The sequence below is a fragment of the Myotis brandtii genome, unplaced genomic scaffold, assembly GCF_000412655.1.
Source record: "Myotis brandtii unplaced genomic scaffold, ASM41265v1 scaffold17, whole genome shotgun sequence".
Classification (NCBI taxonomy): domain Eukaryota; kingdom Metazoa; phylum Chordata; class Mammalia; order Chiroptera; family Vespertilionidae; genus Myotis; species Myotis brandtii.
In genome coordinates this window covers 4,484,090-4,511,748 of record NW_005356259.1, presented here as the reverse complement: position 1 = coordinate 4,511,748, position 27,659 = coordinate 4,484,090, and the positions used below count along the sequence as shown (strand labels likewise).

General features: G+C 36.8%; 1 protein-coding gene across 1 annotated transcript in view; it reads left to right on the top strand.

Annotated features, from left to right (window-relative positions):
* Positions 1-27,659, top strand: part of MAGI2 (membrane associated guanylate kinase, WW and PDZ domain containing 2) — an 835,146-nt gene that overhangs the window by 394,588 nt on the left and 412,899 nt on the right. Inside the window, exon 4 of the mRNA XM_014537030.1 lies at positions 27,375-27,590. Within this exon, the coding sequence (XP_014392516.1) occupies positions 27,375-27,590 (216 nt within the window). The remainder of the gene's footprint in view (positions 1-27,374; positions 27,591-27,659) is intronic.

Here is a 27,659-nt window from a genome sequence, read left to right as displayed (position 1 = left end):
TTATACATGTGTATTTTAAACATATTATATAGATAGATATAGATATAGATATAGATATAGATATAGATATAGATATAGATATAGATATATAGTTAGATAGATATAAATAAATATACATCAATTTTATTAAAACACATCAATTTTATTAAAAATAAGTACTTCTCAAACTGGATGTGACAGTAAGCATTAAGTCCCATATGGTTTACAGGAGAAGAAATTGCAGCACAGAGAGATGAGTGAGTATAAAAACTCAGTGAGAGGTGTATGTAGCCCTTCAAGCCAGTGCTCCGATGCTCCCGTACCTCTGATCCTTTAAACAGGATAAGCTGAAGCTGACCTTAATATTAGTGAGCATCAGCCTGGGGAATTATTTAACATCAGAGCAATTAGTGCGTGTATTTTGACAATTCACCATGTTTATAAATACCAAGGTTTTAAAAAATCACTAACTGCCTTAAATAAGCCCCATAGCAGTACAGAAAACACTATTACTTCTTTAAAAGCTTAATCTTTTCTGAACTGTATACACCTATTACCAACCCCCTGTTTTCCTTTTCCTTCCTGAAATGTGTAGAATTTGTTAAAAGGGTGATCTCAAAGTAGTCATGTAATAAACTCTCTAATATGTACGTCAGCCTGTGATGGAAGCAATTCCAAAATATATTTATAAATCTTACAACTGAAAAAAAAAAACACAAAAAATTAAAAGCAGTATTTCTCTCCTGGACCTAACCATTATTTCTTTTGCTTTTGCATCTTTGTTTTATTCAGATTACAAGCTCCTAAAAGCAAAGTTATAATGATACAAATGTTTCCTGTAATAAAACTTGGGGACACTTACAGAAGCCGTCTCTCTATTATCAGAGAAAATGTACATTTATTGTTAAGCTGCAAAAATGGAATTGCGTTCTTGGAAATTAAAATTAGCATCATGTGTATTTAAATAAGTAGTCATGTAATAAACTCTCTAATATGTACGTCAGCCTGTGATGGAAGCAATTCCAAAATATATTTATAAATCTTACAACTGAAAAAAAAAAACACAAAAAATTAAAAGCAGTATTTCTCTCCTGGACCTAACCATTATTTCTTTTGCTTTTGCATCTTTGTTTTATTCAGATTACAAGCTCCTAAAAGCAAAGTTATAATGATACAAATGTTTCCTGTAATAACTTGGGGACACTTACAGAAGCCGTCTCTCTATCATCAGAGAAAATGTACATTTATTGTAAAGCTGCAAAAATGGAATTGCATTCTTGGAAATTAAAATTAGCTTCATGTGTATTTAAATGACTACATCACAGCACCCTGCCCGTGACTTCATTAAGTGAATGACACTTTAAAGTCATCTTGGTATGTTGACAGCAAGGTTTGGCAGAGAAGAAAGATGTCCCAGAATATCTATTGTTAGAACAGCTACAAAAGCTCTGCATGTTCACCCTCAAGAGGGCCAACTGGTTAGTAATTAAGACCAAGTCACAGCTGGGACTATTACAATTACTGTCACACTTGTGAGAATGTCATTTATCATATGACCTCTTATGTGATAATAAGGACCCAAAAAGGCAGTGGAGGAACTGAAGGAAGAAGAGGTGTTGTAAATTATCACAGAGCTATACTTTGGCCTCTTGGAATAGGGCTTTAGGATGATTTCAATGTTTCCAACATCTTGCAAAGTCAAAAGTCAGCATTTTTACTATCTCTTTGCTGAAAGCACATTTAAAAAAAATAACTAAAAGTAAGCCTTAAAAGTAATTTTTCATTTTGGCAATTGTAAGTTCTTTAGGGAAGGTATTATCATCATAAATGATGCTTAAAAAAATACTTCAATGACCCGAAACCATAAAACTCTTGGAAGAAAACATTAGGGAAAAGCTTCTTGACATTGATCTTAGCAATGATGGTTTTGGATATGACACTGGAATTACAAGCAACAGAAGCAGAAATAAACAAGCGGGGCTACATCAAACTGAAATGCATATGCACAGCAAAAGAAGTAAATGATGATCAACAAAATGAAAAGGCAACCTAGGGAACGGGAGTAAATATTTGCAAATCATATTTCTAATAAAGGGTGAATATTCAAAATATATAAGAAACTCATGCAATTCAATAGCAAATAATAATAATAATAATAGTCTGATTTTAAAAAAATGGGCCAAGGAATAGATATTTTTCTAAAGAAGACATACAAATGGCCAACAGGTACAGGAAAGGTGCTCAACATCACTAATCACCAGAGAAATGCAAATCAGAACCACAATGAGATATCACCTCACACCTTTTAGAATGGCTATTATCAAAAAGATAAGAGATAAGTGATGGCAAGGATGCAGAGAAAGGGAATTTTTGTACACTGTTAGTGGAAATATGAATTGGTGCAGCCACTATGGAAAACAGTATGGTGGTTCCTCAAAAAATTAAAAATAGAACTACTATACGATCCAGAATTCTACTTCTGAATATATATCCTAAGGAAATGAAGTGACTACCTCGAAGAGATATTTCTACATTCGTGTTTATTGCAGCATTATTTACAATAACCAAGACATGGACACAACCTAAGTGTCCATCAAAGCATGAATGCATAAATACTATTCAACCATAAAAAAGCAAGTAATTCTGCCATTTGCAGTAGCCTGGATAGATTTTGAGGGCATTGTGCTAAGTGAAATAGATCAGACAGGGAGGCAAATAGTATATGATCTCACTTATATATGGAAATATAGAACAGAGAGTAGATTGATGGTTGCAAGGCAAGGGGTTTGGGAAAATGGATGAAAGTGGTCAAAGGTACAAATTCTATTATTGCTTTTTTATAAAGGGCTACACTCAGGAAAAAATTTTTCATATTTTATTTATTTATCTTTATCATTGAGATTATTACTAATGTCCCTCTTTTATCCCCCCATAGCTCCCCTCCACCCAGTTCCCACCCCACCCCAAACCCTCACCAGCCTATTGTCTGTGTACATAAGTAAATGCATACATGCATATATTTGTCTCATCTCTCTGACCCCTGCCACACCCCCTTCCCTCTGAGAATTATCAGTCTGTACCATTAACATCCCCCTGATTCAATTCCATTCACCAGTTTATTCTGTTCATTAGATTTTTTTATTCATTTGATTTTTAGATTCAATTGTTGATAGATATGTATTTGTTACCACTTTGTTGTTCATATTTTTTTTATAACTTTATCTTTTTCTTCTTCTTCCTCTTCTTAAAGAATACCCTCAGCATTTCATATAATACTGGTTTGGTGGGGATGAACTCCTTTAGCTTTTTCTTGTCTGTGAAGCTCTTTATCTGACCTTCAATTCTAAATAATAGCTTTGCTAGATAGAGTAATCTTGGTTGTAGGTCCTTGATATTCATCACTTTGAATATTTCTTGCCACTCCCTTCTGGCCTGTATAGTTTCTGTTGAGAAATCAGCTGATAGTTGTATGGGTACTCCCTTGTAGGTAACTAACTGTTTTTCTCTTGCTGCTTTTGAGATTCTCTCTTTGTCTTTTGCCCTTGGCATTTTAATTATGATGTGTCGGTGTGGTCCTTGTTGGGTTCCTCTTGTTTGGGGTTCTCTGTGCTTCCTGGACTTATAAGTCTATTTCTTTCACCAGGTGGGGAAGTTTTCTGTCATTATTTATTCAAATAGGTTTTCAATATCTTGCTCTCTCTCTTCTTCTAGCACCCCCATAATTCAGATGTTGATACACTTGAAGTTGTCCCAGAGGCTCCTTATACTATCTTCAAATTTTTGGATTTTTTTTTCTTTATGCTCTTCTGTGTGGGTGTTTTTTGCTTCCTCTAGTCTACTGTTGAATCCCTGTATATTATTCTTTATTTCAGTCAGTGGATGCTTAATTTCTGACTGGTCCTTTTTCATATTTTTTGGCATTCTCACTAAGATCCTTAAAAGTCTCACTAAGTCCCTTGGAGATTTCTAGAAGATTCTTGAGTAACCTTATAACTGTGGTTCTGAACTCTACATCCAGTAGTTTGGTTTCTCCCATTTCTTTCATTTGTGACATGTTTCTTTGCTTCTGCATTTTGGCTGCTTCCCTGTGTTTGTTTCTATGTATTGGGTAGAGCTGCTAGGTCTCATTGAGTTGATAGAATAGCCTTGTTTAATAGGTGTCTTATATGATAGAGTAGCCTTGTTTAGTGGGTGTCCCAGTGGCTCAGCCTCCCCAATCAACTGAGGTGGACACTCTAAGTGCACCCCTTTGTGGGCTGTGTGCACACTCTTGCTGTAGTTGAACTTTGATTGCTGTTGGTGTCACTGGGACGAATTGGCTGTGGGGACCAGCTGGGACTTACAGTGGAAGAGCTGCTATGCAGGAGACACCCCTATGGAGCAGGACTTGATACAGTGGGGCTTTGGTGTTCACTGAGTCTGCCCCTTGAGTGTATCACTTATGAACATGTAGAGCTGTAATCTTGTATAGTCTGACCCTGACCACTGGGTACACTGGCTCTTGGGTCTCCAGGGAGGTGCAAAGTCAGCCACTGCCTGGAGCCACCCATCCGGAATTACAGAGAGATCTGCAGATTCCTCCTCTTTGTATTGGGTTTGCAAGTGTCCAGATGAGGCATTTGGAGTAGTGGTTCTCAACCTGTGGGTCTCAACCCCTTTGCCTAAGACCATCCTGCATATCAGATATTTACATTACGATTCATGACAGTAGCAACATTACAGTTATGAAGTATCAACGAAAATAATTTTATGGTTGGGTCAGAACATGAGGAACTGTATTTAAAGGGCCAGAAGGTTGAGAACCACTGGATTAGACAGTCTTCTAAGTTCACATTCTCAAAGTGTAGAGATTCCAGCAGAGGAAAAATGGCATTTCAGACAGAAAGGAGAAGGGAGTATGATTCTAGGGAGGGGGAGCAGGGGGAGCTTGAGAGAGACAGGGAAATGGGGATGTGTAAATAGGGGCATATGGAGCAAAGCAGTCTGTCCCTTGCTTCCTTTGTATACCTTCACCCCAGAACTCTTCTTCAAATAGCTTAATAATTACAAATTGAGGGCATTGCCTCTTCTGACTCTCCTCACTCTCACTTCAGTCTACATCTCTGGACAATTACAAGCCTTCAATCCAAACATTCTTGAGTTGTTATTACAGCTTCAGGATATGAGAAGCAGTTACCCTAAGGAAATGAAGGAAGTCCATGACAGCAGTCCACATCGTTGCCAGCTTCACACATGTCCCAACTGGTATCTCTTCAGTTACTGTTGGGCTCAAGTTTGTCAGCAAAGTATACTTGGTCTTAGGCAAGAAATCATCCTATTTTGCCCCTAACCACAAATTGATCTCCAATAAGTCCTTCAATTCACTGAGATTCAGTGAATCCACACTTTATGAGACATTATCTTCCCTGCCTCTTATAGTGCATGCTTGTGAGGCATAATACAAGCTATTTAATATATGTGAAAACTTTTTGAAAAAAATACAAAGTGCTAAGCAAATGTAAAGCATTATTATGATTGAAGAGCTCTCTACATAATAATCAATTTACTGATTTTATTGCAATACTCTCCCTGAAACATTTTCCATTATTATGTGCTCTTATTATATTGAAGCTCTACCTACGACCTTGGTTAGTGGTAAGAGTAGAGGTAGAGGTTGTAAAAATATAAAATAATGTAATAGAAACATGCAGGTAGAAATGAGTGTTCAGATAAATGTATTTGGGACTGAGAACTATAAAATGCAAGGTCTAAGAGTAGTCATTGGCTTAAAATCCATCTATGAAAAATGTTTATTGACTTTCTCAAATGTGGTCATAGTAAGCCTTTTTGTTTCTTTAACATACTATAAATGATAATGTACTGTGCTTTTATCATCAGGGAGCAACTCAAATATGTAATATAAAGTCACTTCCAAAATATAAACAGTAAGCCTTCAGAAATCATTTATCAACATCACTATAGTTGTATTTTTAATTATCTTTGGCCATTTTAATTTCATGATAACATTATCACAACTTTTATTGCAGCTTCATGTACAGAGAGTATTTTTCAGCCAGAGTAGTTAATTTTATGTATGTATGTATACATATATGTATTTAGATACATACACATACATTTATATGAAATGAATGTTTTCATATTTACACATGTACATATATACATAGATATTTATGAGAAAATTTTGATAATTTATTAGATATAAAAAGAAATTTTCATGTTTTTATTTCATAGGTAAAAGTGCTTTATTTTAGATCCAAGTCATATCACATGGTGATTTAGATCAACCTGTTATACTATATTATATAAACAACAAAAGAAGAATGTTCATACACAAATTTTTTGCTTTGACTTTTATGTTTGAAGAGAGGACAAATATTTAATAATTAATAAATCTCAGTTAAGAATAATACCTGGGGATTTATTTACTGTAGCTGAAAGTTGATTCCATCTCTCAAACAATGTACTTTTTATCAAAATATATGAAAAAACAACTGTATAGCAAGGTGAAGATATCTACTTTTTTGTATATATGCTTGTTAGTTCCTGATTGGTCCTTTCAAAGAATTTTGCCTCAACAATATCCTTGAGATTGGTTTTTATGCCTTACTATCTTGTGATTGGTTATTTGCAAGCTGCCTGTCTTAGCAATATCCATACATTTTAAAGTTCATGCCTGTTGCATGCATCCATCCTTCCCTACCCAGTTAGGGTGCCTTAATAACATACCTAGTTGGGTTCCCGGTTCTATTTCCCTGCCCCCATGGTCCAAATTCCTGAGTACCTGGCTTCCTTCTGTCTCATCAATATGACTCTACTAACCAATGTCACCCCAGTAAATTTAATTTAAAAAGTAATCAGAAAAAGAAAGTTTTATTTTGTTTGTATAAGTACAAGTTTTCCTTCCACCAGTGACACATTAATAACAGGGAGCTCCAAAGCATTTACTTATTTGAAGGACAGTTACATTTACCTTAATTTGCTGATTTTTCTGTTGAAATCAGTACTGGCAGGCAACTCAGTTGCATTTTCAGTGTGACCTCCAATAATTTACATAGTTTGCCACAAACACATTTTTTTCCTTGATGGGAAAAATTAGGATACTGTAGATACTAATATGTAAAACATTTTCATGATTGTGTTGTGATTATTAAAATAAAACTATAAAAATGATTTTGCAGTCAAAGTATATCATACTTGCAAGACTGTCTTATGACCCAGCAATTCTACATCTAGGAATATATCCTAAGAAATCTGAAACACTGATTCGAACACAAGTAATCTGTGTCTGCCTCATGGTGGCTGGGATGAATCATAGGCCTACAGTTTTAAAAATAAGCAGTTACATGATGGCAGCCACAGACACCCATTTTGTCAACCAGACCACCACATAGTGCCTTTGTAGTGTCTCATTTTAACCTTTACAGCTTATAATAAGTTGTTTTTACTGTCATGCTGGCCTGCATGTTTTTATGTAATGTACTTCTGAGTTAAAAGAAAAAATGTCTATCTAAAAATCTCTGGTATTTTCTTTATACATTTTAGTATCTTTTTTCCCAACTCAAATTGCTCAAAGCATACTGGCCTTTTATTTCATTGACAATGTAAACTCCAAAAGCCACTTCTATTTGGTTTAGGAATGTATTTTAAACTTTCATATAATTCACTTCCAGCACAATAGTTAGATGGGAAGCTGCGCTTTTAGTGCCTCATGAAAACCTGGAAGTTTGTTTCTCAGGACAGTTTCCTCAGAACTGTCTCGTTTGGAGGTTACCAGTAGGACTACTACTTATAGATGTGGATCTCAGATTACCTATGCTGGAAATGTAATTCACATGCAAAGTAGGCATAAAGAGGAACATTTTAACTAGAGAAGCAAGCAATAAGACTTTGTAAGATAACGCAAAAGCAAGACATCTGGCTTTACAACAGATCTTGTGGGAGAGACTCAGAAGTTTACATGGTGTACAAGCTTATGTAATGGGACCACTTTGAAAAAGGATAAACTGAAGGTGCATTAGTCTAGAAAAATTTAAAGAGTGTGTTTTCAAATAGCCACTTTGGCCTTTTGAATAAACCTATTAAAGTAATTACCAATGTAACTTCCTAATGGACATTCTAAAGTAGATAAAAAATATATTCATTTGGCTAAATGAATGATTAAAAGTATATATGATACAAGGAAACGTTGTTTGGATACAGTGAGAAAGTGAATTTGGAGTCAGATGAACTTCATTTATAATGTCATGACTGATGAGCTTCCCATATTTTGACAGGTATCTGAGCTTCCATCAGCTCACTCATTAAATTCACTTTCTAGTAATCATTTAATTTGTTTATTCCCCTACTTAAATCTAAAATGAATTAGAATAGTTTACAAAGATCTATACAACATTAAAAATCAATTTAAAAATAATAATAGAAAGTAACTCCCAAAATGCATACTTAGAGCTCTGTATAATTATAATATGTGGTCTATAAATTCCTAGAATTAAACCATTAACCTTTCTCTATGGGAACTAAACACCGAGAAAGGATGATTAAGTACCAGATCCACGATCTTCATGAGTAAAAACAAACTGGTTGCTCAAGAGATGCTCAACACTAACAGTTTTCCCTCATGCATTTGTATGGAGGGAACATAGTGTAATGTAACAAACATCATCAGCGTCAAGGGTCACAACACTGTTACTGAAAATTTTCCTCAGTGCAGTCCAGTGGAATCATGAAAGTGCAGCTGGGTAAAAGCTCTCATGTTAAGGAATCAATATCATGAAATCCAGGTATTAGTTTTCTGGTCTGACTTCTTTTAGGAATAGATTTTAGAGTATGTAGAACAGCGGTTCTCAACCTGTGGGTTGCGACCCCTTTGGCGGTCGAATGACCTTTTCACAGGGGTCGCTTAAGACCATCCTGCATGTCAGATATTTACATTACGATTCATGACAGTAGCAACATTACAGTTATGAAGTAGCAACGAAAATAATTTTATGGTTGGGTCACAACATGAGGGACTGTATTTAAAGGGCCAGAAGGTTGAGAACCACTGTCTAGAAGAACATATGGACTGTGTATCTTTCTGGTATATTTTCACAAATATTTTTCTTGGTTGAGCGTTGGAAATGCACTGAACAGTTCTAAGTCCAAGGTTATCCTCTCTGACGTGTACCTGATGTCCTGGTGCCCTATTGCTAGCCAGGCGGAGCATTAAATCCTTTATTGTTGGAGTGGAATATAGGATAGATTTTCTCATGAAAACTCATGTGCCAGAAGACAGGCGCCTGAGCAAAAGGTCATGTAAGTTCTACTCTGAGGAAAGTCAAGAGCGGACCTATAGATAGGACAAAAGCAAGATTCCCGCCAGGAAATGATTTCAGTTCATGCTAATAAAGACACAAATAGGCCCTTCTCAAATGATTCAATGGCCAAATAGACGTCATTGTGCATAGATTAATTCTACTTGTGATTTACAGGCCATAAGACATTTATAGGAAGGTTTACATTTGGTAAAATTCCAGGTAGTCTTTTCTTTTACATGTCACATCAGTAACAAGATATCAGTACCCTGCAGCCAAGATCACCGGGAACACACCTGTAGTTGAACAAGGTGTGTTTATTGACTCATTGCAATTAGGGAGAGCACAGACCATGGAAGATTGAAGATTTGGTCTTGCGTTAAGGTAATAATAGAGAGGGCTCAAGGAAGTGGGGCTTTATTCTGGATTGAGTGTTGTGAAGGAGCAGGGATGTTTTCTGAGTGGGTATCTAAGTAATCTTATCTGGAAGGTGAAGGATGAAGCAAGGCCAGTGCTGTGATTGGGAGAGATGCAGCAGAGAGGGGTCTGGTTATTCTCCTGATCCATCACGGTCAGGGTGGCCTTGTCTGCAGTTGGTGTTCTAAAATATTGTTGATGCTTGACAGGAGGACACCAAGGACACCAGGCCAGTTCCTAGCAATGAGGCCTAACTGATAGTTCCAGGATAGCTCTCATCTGTCAGCTTCTTTCTTTCTCAAAGTCCAGGAATTTTTGCTTACCGATAGTGCTTGTCAAACTGGGCCTCTACAAGGGAAACCCACTTCTGTAAGACAAAATGCTAATAAAAGAATTTTAAAGTTGCCAGCAATCTATAGAAAATGAGAGGAGAAACTTTTTTCTCGATTTAGTTGAAGTTTAAAAGATCCACAGATAGTAAAGGGACACATAAATTTTGAAAACTGTTCTATTTTTCTTAGCAATCTCATCTTACAAGTTGGACCAAAAGTGAATTCTTTCTGTCTAACCCAGGATAGCCACTCGAGTTTTATTTAATGCTTGGACAATTTCCAAATGAAAGATGAAAATTATAGTCCCACTGTTTTCAGTACTGGTAAAACAATATCTCCAGCACCATCTTCAGATCTGTTTAATACTATGTTTTGACACGAATAAGACATGACAGCAATCTTGAAATATCTAAAGCTCCATCATGTGGAATATAGCCTTTAGATGTATTCTATTCTGCTCCAAAAGCGCAAATCAGTATCATTCGCATTATGTAACAGGGAACAAAGATTTCTGTTCAACAAAAGGAAGAAGTGTCTCATAATTAAGGGCTATCCAGAATGGCTTGCTTAATTACATAGTGAACTTTCCAACACTGGAAGTGTTAAAAACAGAGGCTGAATTAACACTGGAAAAGCAGAGATAACTAGAATGTCTGGAATGAGAGTCCAGACTAGTTGTCAGTCAAGATCCTTTATAAATCTGAAGGCGAAATAATAAGCTTGAGAAAGGCATTAGGAAGTAAGTTGGTTACTATGATCTAAGGCAAGTTAAAAGCATTGTATTAGTCAGAGTTCCCCAGGAGCCCAATCCTGGAGATGAGAAAGCAGAATGCCTAAAAGGTAGAGGCAGCCAGGGTTCACCAGTTGCTAAAGTCAGGCTATTGAAAGGTGTCCTCTATTGAGCATACAATGAAATGAACATGACCCCTGGGCAGAAAGTCTGCCCCCCTTTTAATACTTTAGGTCTAGGCAGTAATGGCAGCATTTATCAGCTACCTAACTATGATCATTGCATATTGTTGAGTGCTGTACAAAAGCATGCAACATCTCATTTAATATCTTCACAACAACTCTATGTGGAAGGTACTATTGTTATCCCTGTTTTATAGATGTTGTAACCGACTCAGGGTTACATAGCTGTCATGTGGCAGAGCCCGGAATTAAACCCATGTTTGTCTGAATCCATGGGTCAAGCTCTTTATCCTGGGGTACACTGCTTCTAGGTAGGCCAGAGATGAGGCTCCACTACAACTGGTATGATAAAAGGATCCTCTTTCCTAGTAAGGGAAAGAGTATAGGGGGCAACAGCTGTTGGCAATATCTTAATCAGCATAATTAAATGTTTAATTTTCCAAGCCTAAAGAAAAAATCAGATTAAACCATAATTGAGAATTTTCAGCAATATTAGAAAAGATAATTATATCTGTAGGCTTATATTTTTTAAGTTTTTCTTTAATTTGAAGCGCAATGTTTTGATGTTACCTGGTGAACCATGTGGGAGTGGATCTTACATGTCCAATTATTTTAAAATCTCATAGCAAACCCAGTGATCTCAAAGCAAATACGTACATGAAGCAGCAGCAGTTGTAGTAGTAGCAGTAGTTGTAGTAGCAGTAGTAGTATAGTAGTAGTAGTAGTAGTAAAAACAAATGTTGAAATACAGGTTCAGAGAACTTAGGGAACTTGCCCATGTGCCGTATTTAGCTAACTTGAGAGACTCATGAAAATCTTAACTATCCAAACATAAACTTCTTATTTGGATAATTTGAATAGGGCAATAAAATGTGTGTTGGGGAAAATGTTTAATAAATTAGTAATTTTTTTTTTCAGAATGGAAACCTTAGATCCTAGGAACAATTGCACTTCAGACTAAATCATTTATTGGTACCATGAAGTTAATACATTTTATTTAGGCTTTCCATTGGGAGATAGTGACTGTAAACATTCATAGAAGTAAAATAACCCAGATGTTAAATATATCCCAGGTAATATATCCCAGTCTCATGTTGACCAAAGTTAATGAAATATTCTACCTAGCAATATGTTCTTTACAAAGCCGTTTAAAAATTGGTCTGTTTAATTTTGTGGCAGTTACAGGTTTAGCAGAGTGGACAAAATATTCTCATCGTGTTCTTGACCATCAGTATCATAAATGGTGGTTTAGCAATTTAATGCTGGTTAATGATCCAGACCATCATGATAGCTCTTCAGGTCTCTCAGGTAAACACAACCTGTTTAAATTAGTGTTCCATGAAAATAGATTACTTAGCAAGACATAAGGTGATGAAGACACAATTTCAAGTTCCATGATTCAATTAATAAAATCTAAATGGGACTAAAAAGGAATGCCAAGTTGGGTCTCTGCCCTCTTGAAGCTTAAAGTCTAATGGTGATACTAAGACAATAAGTAGGCAGGTGATTTTATAAGTGGCAACATAAATAATACAAGCAGCTGAGGACTCGAGATTATGAAATTAACATACAGAAGTATTCAGGTCTATGGTTTTGTCACCAACATATGTTTATTGAGTGCACTTTGTGTTTAGTGGGCAGCTGTACAATGTGTCCTCGAGACACATTGCATTCCTCCAACTTTATTGTGCATCTTGTTAAAATGCAGATTCTGCTTCAAAGTGTCTGGAGTGGGCTTGAGAGTTTGCAGTTCTAATAAACTCTCAGGTGATGCTGATGCTGCAGGTCACACTTTGAGTAGCAAGCATCTAAATTATTTTAATAAAATCTCCTTAGCATTTTATTAAATCCGAGACATCTTATTTAAACAGAAACATGGTATCTGGAGAGACTGTAGTTAGATATACTAGTAAATGTTTCCCCCCCCTTACAAATGACAAGCTTTCAGTTAATATTCTGACCAGTTGCCCAAAGTCTTTTGGCTGCTTCCATATAACAGGACCACTTGTAAAGTCTAAGGTGGTGGGATATCTCCTTTCAGTCAATGTCTTGACTCCTGGGGCATGAAGTAATCATGAGTTCCTGACACAGATACCTGTCTTTTAGAAATTACACTGAAACCACCAATTTATTTTGCAGCCCTGGCTGAGCAGCTATCTAGAGATAATAACTTTCAGCCACTGCCAGTTTAGGGCAAATTGGAGCCAATGACCTTTGGGTGAAAAGTTTCATATTCCATTTCCAGTCCCTGGAGCCATCAGAGATTCTTGTTGAAGGAGTTGTAATTCATGAATTTCAGCATGCTGCCTCCAGCCTGAAGCACAGAGATTGTTTCTTGAAACTCATATTCACGTTTAGGCTACTGGTGGCTTGTGACATGAATGTAAGAGAATGGTGTAAGAATTTTTTTTCTAAGCAGTGTTTCAACTGATTAGTATAAGACTTACATGGGCAATTGTCCACCTTAGTTAATGGAATGGATTCCTAGGATCGCTAAGTAAAAATGTGAACTGAGACCCATCTTTCATATTCTTCATCAATACTCTTTTTAAAAAACAATGCAAATAGCTTCCTTTTCCTGCAAAAGAAAGTTGTTGGGGAAGATGAGCAGAGACATGTGAACCACTGTAAATGAGAAACATTTTAAATGTTCTCATCTTGTTATCACTGATACAATGGATTAATGGGGAAGAAATGGTATGCCTGGCCTGCGGTATTGTTTTCACTTAGTATTCATTCCAATGAGGTAATCATCTAAATTAATAAGGATTTGCCCTTTTGTATGGAGGAGAAAACTTGGTACAAATGGCCCCATAAAAAGGAAATTGCTGAATGAAGTCATTACTCTAATTAGCGTTTATGCCCCCATGTTAACAGTATACCTTTTTAAAATATGACATTCAATACATTCCAACCTACCACATTGAGTAGTGAGTGGTTGTAGCCTGAGTGCTAGTTTTAATTGTCCTTTCAATATCAATTTAGACAGATCCACTAATAGGCTTGTGTTATTAGATAAATGCCTCTGGTAATAGAAAAAAATGTCAGTACTGAGCTGGGTTAAATAGCTGTTCACTGTGATGAACAGTAGACTATCAAAGCTCATTCATTCACAAGGCTTACCTACCTATTCAGAGTTCCTTTTTCTTGTCCACATTAACATAAATAATATCATTCTTTATGATGGAAAATACTGAATGAAGCTTTCTATCTTCTTCCGAGAAAAATTTTGTTCTATATCGAGATCAAATCCCATTCCATTGACCTCCAAAGGGCTGCTCGGATTCTCTAGTGCTGAATGTTTTGTTAAATTCCAAAGTTATGAGATTGTCCGTTTAGGCTTGGGAAATAACTTTGTTTTACTGAGGTTTCTGTTATTAGTATTTCAGTTTTAATGAAATCTAACATGTGTTTGTGAAACACACACACACACACACACACACACACAATCTCTTCAGCGAATCTCCAAACCATCTCCCTGTTCCCCTCCAAATGTTTTTTCACATAGCAACAAGAAGAAAATCATGTTTCCCCTCTGTAAAACCGTTCCCAAGTCCCTTGACTTGGCTGACTAGGCCCTGTAGGATCTACTTCCTACCTGCCTTTCCTGTCAATTCCTGACCCTCTTCTCCTTTGCTCATTCTGCTTTAATCATGTTAACGTTTGTCATTTCAAGCACACACCAAGCTCTTCGGGCCCCAGTGACTTTATGTTTATTGTTCTTTTTGGCCTGTAACCCTCTTTTCCTGGCTTTTCATACCATGGGCACATGTTCATCCTTTTGGTCACAGTTTGTACCTCCTCAGATAGACCTTCCTTATCAACCTACCTAAAAGTACGTTTCTCTATTACTCTCTCTTACAGAACTGACATACCCTTTCTTTCATTTGCATAATTAATTGTAATAGCTTTTCTCCTCTGCTCTCTTAAGTTCTCTGAAGAAAAGCACTTCATCTGCATTGCTTATTTTCTGGGCACATAATAAATAATTAATGAGTCAATATCTATGCCTGGAAAATTGTGTGTTGCTAATTGATTATTGCATAGACCAGGCGGTGGCAATCTACATTTGTGGGTCATATCCACTCCAATACCTGTTTTGGTACAGCCCACAAGTAAAAATGGCTTCTACATTCAAAACAGTATTAAAAAATCTAAAGAATAATAATATTTTGGGTCATGAAAATCATTTGAAATTCAAATTTCAATATCCAGAAATTACATTTCTTTGGAGCTCAGCCACACCCATTTATTTATGTGCTTGCAGGCCACAATGGCAGAATTGAGTATTTATGTCAGATACCATATGCCCTGAAAAGAGTTTGCTGACCCCTAACCTAGGTTAGTTTGCACATCAGAATTTTGACACCAAAAAACACATGATTCTGAAGCATTTTATAAAAATTATTCAGAAGAAGGAATGATAGGAGATCCTAAAATAGGCTACTTGAATCCTTTTTATGCTGGTCCAACTTTTTTGTGTGTTATTTATTTATTTATTTATTTATTTATTTATTTATTTATGGTTTATTAGGGTGACATTGGTTAATAAAATTATATAGGTTTCAGGGGTACAATTCTAAAATATATCATCTGTATATTGCATCGTGTGTTCACCACCCCAAGTCAAGTCTCCTTCCGTCACCATTTATACCTCCTTTACCTTCTCTGAACCCTCCACCCCCTTTTCCCTCTGTAATCATGTTGTTATTTATCAGATTTTTTTTTACTTTTTGGGGTTTTTGCTTAATCCCTTCACTGTTTTCATGCAGCCCTCCTCCCCTCTGACAGCTCTCAGCCTGTGTCTGTGAGTATTAGCCTTGTTTGATTGGTCTACCTTCCACTGAGGCAATCCTTAAAAACAGAGTTCTCAAATATAAATATGTATCAGAATGACCTGAAGTGACCCAAGCCCAGAGATTCTGAATAGGAGAGGAGGAGTGGAGCCTGAGAATTTGCGTTTCTAGAGAGATTCCTAGTGAAGAAAAACTGGCCAGGGTTGCATCCTTCTTTTCTAGATGTGGATGTCCATCAGTGTAAGAATTCATTTACTCAGTATCAACCATGTGCCAATGTTATTCTAGATGCTGGGAAAACAAAACTAAATGATAAATGGCTCCTTCTGAGAAGCCAAAATTTAATGTTATGCAGTCAGTGAATAAATAATTATCATAAAACATGAGAGCTATAACAAGAGGTATAAACAAACTCTGATAGGGACACCAGTCAGTGCCTGCATGCCTGTAAAGACTTTTTAAAGGAAAATTATGACTTACAGAATTTTGTAATGTTTCATAAAAAGTCCATACTGCAGCTTGGCCATGCATCTCATAAAGAAACCCTGAGTATCGGGAGAATATTTAGAAGTTCTGTTCAGTGACTCTTATTTCTAAGAGAGAGAAGGGAAGATAACCAAGGAAAGGCACATGGTTCTTTAAGCAAGTTGCTAATACTAGCTCTTATTTTCCTCCTTTGAAACCTAATTATTGTCCCCAAGTCCATCACCTCCCCCTACCCCAAACTCCCATCATGGCACTCCTGCACTAGACCTCCAAACTTGTCCTTTTGCTGTTTCCAGTTCATTCTACATGCTGCAACCTGCCAATCTATTTTAAAAACAACTCTGAATGCCTTTTAATTTTTAATTTTTTCATTTGATTATAGTGGATTTTTAAATCTGTAATGTATTACCTTTACTTTTTCAAAATTAACCCAAATCTTTAACAAAACCTTTTAGGTCCCAAATGATCTCTAACCTCAGGGCTCCCCCTGTTGTCAGCACCAGCCACCTTGTTGTCCTTTGAGTTCATCCAAGGATCTAGTCTTCCTCCAGAGTCAGGGCTTTTGCAAATGTATTCCATCAGCCTGGAATGCTTTTTCTCCCTATATGCCTTGAATCTTTATTTGATTCTACTCACCTTTCTAATCTCAATTTGGATATCAATGCCCTGGAGAAGCTGTTTTTTCACTGACTCCACTCCCATCCCCACTGTCAGAAACAAGAAATGACTAGTTCACACTGGTAAACACTGTGGAAACAAAGGCCACACTGCTATAGTACCAACGGGGAATACGGTCAATTCTCACAGAATATCTGCCATCAAATCTACCTTCAGTTAGTTTTATATCACCAAAAATCATACTTCAGACTCTAAACCAATAATCTTTGAGTAAGAGGAATGTTTGAAGCATTTTACAACATAGACCATGTCTTGAGTTAAATTGAGAAGAGGAGATCTGATCTGGCTAACGAGTTAGCAGAAATTTTGCAGTTAGCCTTTACAAGCAACTTGATTTGTATTTTGGGAAAACGCACACTCATATACATGTCAACTTCCATATAGTTCAGCCATTTGACCTTCAGAGAAGTCGGAACAATTTTCAGGAGCAATGGGAAAATTTTATTTCTTGTTATTAGAAATAAAAATCATGCATTTCCTAAAGATCTGTATTGATCAAGAAATATATTGACCTAGAAGGAGGGAGGGGACTGGATGTTCAATCGCAATTCCACTTTTTTACTTAACAAGCCTAATTCAAATTATTCTCAGAGTTTTCAAAACAACAGTACTTGACCTTTATATTACTTTATCAGTTTGCAATTTTGTATTTGTATGATTAGTTGATAAATATCTGTGTTCCCAGTGAAAGGGAAGATTCAAAGAGAATTAATTGTTTTGTTCACTATTTTGCCTTCTGATAATCCATGCATGATTGCCTTCTGATAATCAATAAATATTTACTGAATGAATGACAGAATCACTGGATGTATAATAACCTCTCCCCCTGTCCATCACTCAACTCCCATTGGTTTGGTCACTGAGGAGGGTCCCACCCCCCAATGACCCTTGAACCCTCTTCCTGACTGAGCCTATTGTCCATCAAGTGTCTATTACTGTCCTGGACTTTTGAATTGACTCTTAATCCTCACTTTCACCCACTCTTGTTAGTTGTGGATGCCATAACTTGCTACCTGTAATTGAGTACTTACTGAGTCTTACTTTTTTCAGAAAAACTAGTTTAGAAATCGCAACATTATGCAATGTAAACATCATTTAGACATGCAATTAACATAAAAATGATTACTGGGATGCTTTACTTTTTTTGTACTAAGTCTTAAAAATCTAATGTGGATTTTACATCTCAACTCAAACAAGTCACATTTTAAGCCCTTGATGTCCAGATGTAGCAAGTGCCAGCTATATTGGACAGTGTATCTTAGTACATCAGCTATTAGGTGGTACAGGTGGCCACATATGTATGACTTTGGCCCAGCATGCCATCTGAGGAATCATGTTGGAACAATACAACTTCAGGGAAGGGCACATAACTGTCCTTTTCCTCATCCTCATTCTACTCCTCCTTGTCTTCTTCCCTTTCCAGATTTTCCTCCAATTCTTTCTTCTTCTCTCCACCTTCTCCTTCTTCCTCCTCCTCCTCTTCTCCTTCTCCTTCTCCTCCTCCTCCTCCTCCTCCTCCTTCTCCTTCTCCTTCTCCTTCTCCTTCTCCTTCTTCTCATTTAGTTTCCGATTGTGTTTTAACCACGCATTTCTCCCTCTACTTTTCTCTTTCTTCATTAATACAATATTTTTCCATAATAAACTAGTATTTGTGGTACTTTCATAAAATACTGCAGAATGAAAAGGCAAAATTAGCAGTTGTGGTACTTTCATAAAATACTGCAGAATGAAAAGGCAAAATTATAATATAAAAATTTGGAAAATGGGGGAGCTGTACCTCAATAAAACATGTATCTTTAAAGAATTAATGGTTACTCTCTAGAGTTTTAAATATAAAATATATTTATTATAAATAAATTTATTTATAAATAAATCTGCCAGTATTCTGACAGATTTTTGGTTTGTTTTGGTCATGAGATTGAGTTTAATAGGTTGTGAGTTTTTTTATTCAGAGAAAAAAAATGTGCATTATTCAAGAATGGCTAGCCTTATGGTTAGATAGCAAAAATTCTTACTTTCTTTAGCCTTTTGGGTTGTTTATTGTCTTTCTGGCTTATAAATTGGTTCTACTTACATCTAAATTGCTGCTAACTGCAACCAGGCTCTATCATTTAGGATTTATGTTTGTATATCACAGAACAATGAAAATGCTGACTCTTTACTACAAATCAAAAATTTTTAAATGTCACATATACTAAAATATAAAGTTGAAGTGCTTCATATATGGTCTTTCATGGAGTAATCATAGTTCACATCATATGAGCGATATCCTTAGGGTCTATCTAATTCACCAACAGGGGTGGATGTACATGAAAGGCTTGGAACAAAAACAGAAATACTGTACAACCACAACTTTCCTGGGAAGTATTGTGCAAAGAAATATAAAAAGAGAGTAAATGAGCTCTCCACATTTGTGTTAAGAAAGCAAATGAGTCTAGGCCCTCAAGTAATTGAAATGGAATACAGTTTATCATTCTCTATTCATTGTCCATTCAAGACCTTCTAATACAATAGCATGGAAATATAACCCATTGTCATTATATTCTTTACAATTTTTCATTTCACAATTTTAGAACTCTGACTCAATTCTGTTAGGACTTTAATGTCTAATCCAAGGTCTTTTAGGAAGTTAGTGCGAGGTAGAACCTCTATTAGAACCCAGATCCTCTGACTATGTGCAGAGCTCTTTCCAGGAGGACAAGCCTGGAGAAATCCAGCAGACAAAATGTCTAACTAGAAGTGAAATTCTTTCATATTATCTTCCTGACTTTTATCAACAACTAAAAAATTAGATATTTGGCAAATTTCTTAAGTCATTAACCAACAGTCAAATTAAGATCAATCAAAATTTCCCTGGGTATTGTATTTGGAAGACATTGACAAAAGAGTTAAAGGTCTCCTAATTTCTTAGTAATTTTATAGTATCACAGGTAATAGTGCCATTGAGAGAAGGAAGTTATATGATGAAACATAAATATTGTGTGAGAAAAACAATATTGCCCTTGAAAGGTTCAGTTTCCTATATCAGTTTTGAAGAAGTATATTTAATCAGGATGGCTATCACAGAAATCCGCTGGGTTTTGTATGAATGCCCATTTAAAAATTGATCAAAATTTTACTCCCACTTTCTTATTTGCTGAGCCATGAAGGGACTGTCTCTTAAGCACTTAACTCACTAAACACTTAGTAACTTAAACAATTAATTGCCTTAATAACGCAATTGCAAATGGTTTCCACTCATAAAAGTAGATGTGTAAATATTTTATAACCTGGAATTATAGTATAAATTATTTTAGTCTCCGTTTTGTTTTCCAAAAACCTTTGCATTAATGTTTTGTGTAGGTTCCACAGGGGTCATCATATATACCACACCAGATGCCCCAACTACCCTGGAAAACATCTCCTTTGTGATTGGAGAGCACCAAAGGCTCCTCTGAAAAATGTTTCCCACCAAATGGGCCAGTTGTAGCCTAAATTTCATGATTAACTTTTTGGAATACAGTTTTAAATACTGTGTTAAAATGCAAACATTATATGGGATACATTAAGCCAATTTTAGTCATTGGTAACTTAGTTTAAATTAGTTTATGAGAGTAGTGAGTCAGTCACTTAGCAAGACCCAAAGGAAATTAGAAATGGGACATATATAATGTATATAAGAAAGGGAAAATTGGAATTGTTATTAGCATACTGTATGAAAGTAGGGGTCTAATGAGAGAAATATGAGGCACTGGTTATTAAGCACTGTGAATACTCAAAATCAGAGTGTGTTCTCAGACAGCTAAGAGGGAAGACATGCCCTTGGCAGTTGCACAATGGTTAGCGCATTTGCCCACTTATGGAAGAGTTGCACGTTCAATTCCAAGTCAAGGGCAGTACCTAGGTTGCTGGTTCACTCCTCACCCACTTTTGGGGTGCATGCTGGAGGCAACCAGTCCATGTGTCTCTTTCACATTAATGTTTTCCCTCTCCCTCTCCCTCTCCCTCTACCTCTCCCTCTCCCTCCCTTACATTTTATCTGAAAATAAATGAAAAAAGTTCTCAGATGAGGATTAACCAAAAAAAAGAGGGAAGACAAAAAACATAATTTCTTTTTTTTACACTATTACCATGAGTCAACAATTCCTCTCTCTGCTGAACATAAGGATGGATACTCACACAAGTTTATATTCACATTATTTACTTGAAGTATTTGTTTGTTTTTTCACCTTGTAACCTATAACTTGATAACAAAGTCAAAAGTAGATTTTTCAAGTAAAGATAAGATAGAGTGACAAAATGGGTAATTAGGAAGTAAGATGGAAGAGCTTTGCTAAGGAATGTACATCTGTTGGGTGATTAATAATATTTTACATGTACTCAATGCAGCAAAGCAATTAAACAAGAAATGTCACTGACACAATGTCAACTTAAGTTGTTACTGTGCTTTGGTGTTCACTGTTTTCTCGGTCATTTAAGCAGACATTTTCACTTTATTGTCTGTGAGAAAAATCTGTCACTCGAGTGATAATATGGTGACCTAAAATGTTATTTGATAAAAGGGATGGTTTATGACTGTGCTGTCCAGTATAGTAGCCACTTGTCACATATGGCCATTTAGCAGTTGAGATGGGTCTGGTCCAAATTAAGATGTGCTTACGTGTAAATTATACACTTGGGTTTGAAGACTTAGTAAGCAAAAAGTAAAAATATTGCATCTATAACTTATTGATCATGTATTGAATTGATAGTATTTGGGGTATATTGGGTAAAGTAAAACATTATTACAATAGCTTTTACCTTTTTCCTTTTTAAATGTGGTTAACTAGAAAGTTTTAAAATTACATATGTGGCTTGTATTTGTGGCTCACGTTGCATATTTACTAGAAAATGCAGCTCTAGAGGATTTAATATTATTTAAATACGATATGCTTATGAATTGGCTTATAAATTTTTATGTTACTATAATTATAATGTTCAAATGCTTTACTTTGAAAGCGGATGTATATTTGACATTGAAAATCATATGTATCTTTTTTATTTTCTATTGAGGATTTCCTTGCATAATTTCTTTATGTCTGTTATATAGCACAGGTTGGAAATGTTCTGAACTCTTCTAAATAATGCCTGAAGGAAAGACTCGCTAAAAGAAAGGGTATCTAATTTCCTATAAATAAGCAAACCACCTACTCTAGCCAGTTTGTGGACAGTTACATTCAACAAAAATGTGTCCTCTATCTGTCCACATTTGCATACATGAATAAATGAAAATTCAGTGAGAATGACCACAAGTAACCTACCGAGAACTTGCACACAAGTTTCAGATTAAGCCATCTACATGGAGCCATCTACATGGTTTCTGGAGAATATTAATAGACCATTGAAGATAGTAAAATTCAAAATGTAGGTTATTGGGCTCATATTGTGAAACCAGCATTCATCTGATTTAAAATAAAATTGAAATTCTTAGGTGAGGTTTGTTACAGAATAATTCATTCTGTATGTGAAAAACAGAAACTTTCACATTGTTTACATCAGGGGTCCTCAAACTTTTTAAACAGGGGGCCAGTTCACTGTCCCTCAGACCGTTGGAGGGCCAGACTATAGTTTAAAAAAAAAAACTATGAACAAATTCCTATGCACACTGCACATATCTTATTTTGAAGTAAAAAAACAAAACGGGAACAAATACAATATTTGTATTTGCATGTGGCCCGTGGGCCGTAGTTTGAGGACCCCTGGTTTACATAATTGTGCACACTTTGAAAGTCACATTCAACAATTTTCACAAAATTTAGCAATTTGCTGTTCAGTACAGATATTAGTGACAAAATGTTTTTCCTATTCCTGACACATATGAGATGAATGCTTTTCGCCACAAGAGAAAAAGACCTTATCCTGTTGAGGTCAGAGAGTTTTTGTGTCTTGGTTTCAAGCTACTACCTACCTATAACATGATGAGGAAATGATAGCTTTTGGGGAAGACCAATTTAAGTATCAGAGCTGCTTACAAAAATAACTTAAATCAGTTGGACAAAAGCATTCTAAAGTGAGACTTTGAGTCTTATTTTCTTGTAGTAAGTGTAATTTTAGAAAAGTAGCATATTTTCTAGGTTACATTTACCAACTCTGTTTTGTATTTATAGAATTTCTACCTCGCCAACTCTGTAGCCATATGACTGTGACTCTTGCCATGGCTGATAGGAGTTATGATGATTTTGATACTAATTTAACTCATTACTATCCCTTGTGTAATGTGTTAAACATGTCTTAATGTTTGAATTTAGAAACCTCTCATGATTTACCCATTCTTTGGTCATACAAAATGAAATTTCTGATGTGGATAAAAATGATTGTTTACTTATGATCTGATAGGTTTTCTAACATAATTAATCATGTGGGTCTGGAACTCTGAATTTCTTCTCTGTTTAAAGTCGGAGACAGTTTTCCAGGTGCCATTAAGAAGGCCAAGTATCAATCGATTTGTTCCACTTATAAAACTGTTAGAAACAAATGATGAGATTTTCAACCTCCTAAATTTTGCCACAGATTGTTTCCAACACAAGGACATTTTCTCAAGCTCTCTGGGGATCCCAGTGATGGGCTGTGTTGTCTGCATGCCCAGAGTCCCTGTGTAGGCAATCATCTCTCTTCTACTAAACCATTATCCAAAATTGCTTCTTTCTGGTTACCAAAATGGGAATAAAAGCACTGAGATGAGGAGAAATGTGGGTCAAGGCCTTAATCTGTGAGGTATGTCGAAGACATGACCATTACGTTTCCAAAACCCATCTCCACTTGGGTGCCACATGGAAAGATCTATGGTTATTTGATATAAAACCTACACATGTTATTATTATATCCTCAGAGGTCTGGAAAAACACTCAGCATCTGTGTCAACTACTTAAAAAGCCAAATGAGTTAAATAATAAATCACATGTTTCCATTATGAAAACTAATCATGTTTAAAGGGGAAAAAAACTGTTGGAAATAGGCAAACATATTTCAGTTTACTCCTAGAATTTTTACATATCCTCATACATAAATTAGTTGGTTTTTTTTCTCTTTTTCATAATATCAGAACTTTAAGGCATAAATAATATGTTGCATCTTAGAAAGTACTCTTTTGATATCTATTATCCTTTAATAAAGTGTAGGGTATAGAAAAGGGAACACTTTATAATAATTCATTGAAATAGTTTCCTATTCTTTTGTTCCTTTTGGCCTCACTGTTAAAACAATATCAGGGGAGAAACCTGAAGGGTCAGAAGAAAGGCAAAAACATTATTTTTAAAACTTAGGCTCAGGCTTTTTGAAAAAGTTATGTGGTCTAACAAGTGTGGAGAAAGCAGAGGAGTGATTCCATGATAGTCTGCAAGTGTAATACATGGAAAGTTACTTACAAAGCTCTTACCTCTCTTCTGGATGGTTTAGGAATGGGTCTGCCTAAAAGTGAGTAATGGCTTAGGTTTTCCAAGGACTGTCTAGGCAGGTTTAGTTTATAACAACATAAGCTGTTCTAGTCTCTCTCCCTTTCCAAGAAATTAGTATAATAATGTCCAGTGTAAAAGGGCACTTACTAATATATTATTATTATAAAACCAATTATTGATGTGTTATAGACTATTTTTATTCAAATTCCTAGAAAGCTTTTATTATATTTACTAGAGGCCCAGTGCACAAAAATTTGTGCACTCGGGGGGGGGGGGGGGTCCCTCAGCCCGGCCTGTGCCCTCTCGCAGTCTGGGACCCCTCGGGGGATGACTACCTGCTGACTTAGGCCTGCTCCCTGGGGGGTTGGGCATAAGCTGGCAATCAGACATTCCTCTGGCAGCCCGGCAGCCCTCAGGGGATGTCCACTTGCCAGCGGGAAGCAGACCTAAGCTGCAGTTAGGTCTAGTGCTGCTGAGGAGGCAGGAGAGGCTCCCACCACCACCACTGTACTGGCAGTCATCAGCCTGGCTTGTGGCTGAGCAGAGCTCTCCCATGTGGGAGTGCACTGACCACCAGAGGGCAGCTCCTGCATTGAGCGTCTGCCCCCTGGTGGTCAGTGTGTGTCATAGTGACCAGTCATTCCCAGTCTTTCTGCTGTTAGGGTCAGTTTGCATATTACCCTTTTACTATATAGGATAGAGGCCTGGTGCACAGGTGGGGGCTGGCTGGTTTGCCCTGTAGGGTGTCCCGGATCAGGGTGGGGGTCCCACTTGGGTGCCTGGCCAGCCTGGGTGTGGGGCTGATGGCTGTTTGCAGCTGGTCACACCCCCTTCAGGGTGGGGGTCCCCACTGGGGTGCCTGGCCAGTCTGGGTGAGGGGCTGAGGGCTGTTTTCAGGCTGACTGGCGACTAAAGCTCCCAGCCTCCCCTTTTTTTTCTTTTTTTTTTAAATTCTGGGATTTATTTACCTTCTATAATTGAAACTTTGTTGCCGTCACTGGCGCTCCCAGCTCTGAGGCCGCGGCTGGCTGAAAGCAGGTATCTGGGGTTTGTTTGGCTTCTATAATTGAAACTTTGTTGCTTTTGGAGCTGTTGCTTTCGGAGCTCAGAGCCGGACCACAGCAGGTGGGCAACCTTGGCTTCCTCCATCACTGGAGCAAGCAAGCCTCCTGCTCACTTCAGCTGCGTGGCTGCCGGCCACCATCTTTGTTGGCAGTTAATTTGCATATCTCGCTGATTAGCCAATGGGAAGCGTAGCAGAGGTACGGTTAATTACCCTTTTTGTCTTTTATTAGGTAGGATAATGCTAGAAATGGGTTCATGCACACTTTGCAATAACCATGTATTTATTTTTAATCCATTCTTGTAAATACTTACAATAAATACTTACAAGAGTCCAGGGCCAGCAGAGGCCATTTGGGTGTCCCAGCTGGACTGCTTTGTTTCTGCCCATTTCCCCCAAGGCTTCCCTCAACTAGCCGTCTCGTATCTTCTCAGTACCTCCCTTTTATTTTACTTTAACTAGAGTAGGTTCTGGTTGTTTGCAACCCAAAACACTGGTGATTATAACAAGTGTTCACTTCATAACGAAATTGAGCTTTACTCAGGTTAAGTAACTTGCTTGAATTGTAGTTGTGTGGAAAAGCCAAGTCTAGAACGCATGCCTTCTGGGTAAGTGTTGTGTCTGTCTCGGCACAGTGTTCCCAGTTGCCTTCAGTGCTCTCTGCAGAAGGGCTGCCTCCTCCTCTGTGCCTCTTTGATTGCAGTGCTCAGTCCTGTTTCCCTTTTTAAGGCTTATCTGCTTGATGTCCAGTGGCTTGTGCTCCACACCAGAACTTTGAGCCTCTATAAGACAAGGGTTATATTATATTCATCATTTCATTTTCTCTCAAACACAACCAGAGTGCCTGGGTATATAGTACTAAATAAATATTTTAATGAATGAGTGAGCAAATGCATGCAAAAATTATTCAATTAATTAACTAAATCACCAATATGAGTTTGAAGTTGATACAAGAATAACATTAAAACACACACACACACACACCACTACATTCTTTACCAATCAAAATCTTAGACAATTTTAAATAAAGCAATTTCTTAAATATATAAAAATGTTCACTTAGTAAGCATTTATTCCATGCCTACTATGTGCCAGACTTTTGTTACAGAGAGAAATAAGAAGTAGTCTCCTTCTTCAAGAAGTCTCTTAGATTAATGGGAGAAACAAATGATTTCATGGCTGCAATCATGAAGCTGTGGAAAATCTGAAGAATGACGAGAGCAGCATGCCCACTGCAGCAGCCATGGAAACCACGGAACTGGCCTGTAGATACAGCTCCGAGAAGGGTGCTGGGCACATCAAGGACAACAGCCAGAGCTCTCCTAAAGCTCGAGAAGAGTGCCATGTGCTCTGCCTTATCAGAATGTTATGAGATTTGCTAAAAAAATAAAATATGTCTATACCTTTATTCAGATTTATTTATTTATTTATTTATTTATTTATTTATTATACTTTTTAAAAAAATCCTCACTCAAGGACATGCTTAGAGAGAGGAAAAGAAAGTAAAAGGAACATCAGTATGAGAGAGTAACATCGATCCCCTACCTTCTGTGCATACCACAACCAGGGACGGAACCTGCAACCAGGCTTGAGACCTGGCTGGGAACTGAACCGGCAACCGTTTGGTGTGCAGGATGACACTCAGCTAACTGAGCCCCTCTGGCCGGCAGGCATCATTATTTTTAAAAAGATTTCAATCAAGTCCTGTTATAAAAAATTTCTAAATAATTTTGAAATTATGCTGTACCATTTGAGACCAATAATAAGATTATATTTTGGTTTGGCACAAAGGTGAGAATGAAGAGAGATCCATATAAAGCACTAAAGCTTGATACAATAGGAGCAACAAATAAAGATCAAAAAAAGATAAAAACTATATAGATGAGTGTATATGTATAAAAAACATATATATGTATAAAATAGGATCCAAATGCATCATTCTTTACAAGTTATGTATATGGTAGAGAAAAATGTTTAACTCCATAATGTTTTGGTGCCCTTTGCAGACAATTACTACGGTACCCCAAAGCCTCCAGCAGAACCAGCACCATTACTATTAAATGTAACAGACCAGATACTTCCGGGAGCCACTGCAAGTGCTGAAGGAAAACGGAAGAGGAATAAATCAGTGAGCAACATGGAGAAAGCAAGTATAGAGCCTCCTGAGGAGGAAGAGGAGGAGAGGCCTGTGGTCAATGGAAATGGAGTAGTAATAACACCAGGTTAGTCATTTACAGTTGCTATAGGTTCGTCTGCTTTTTCAGATGTAACTAAATATATCTGATATCTGT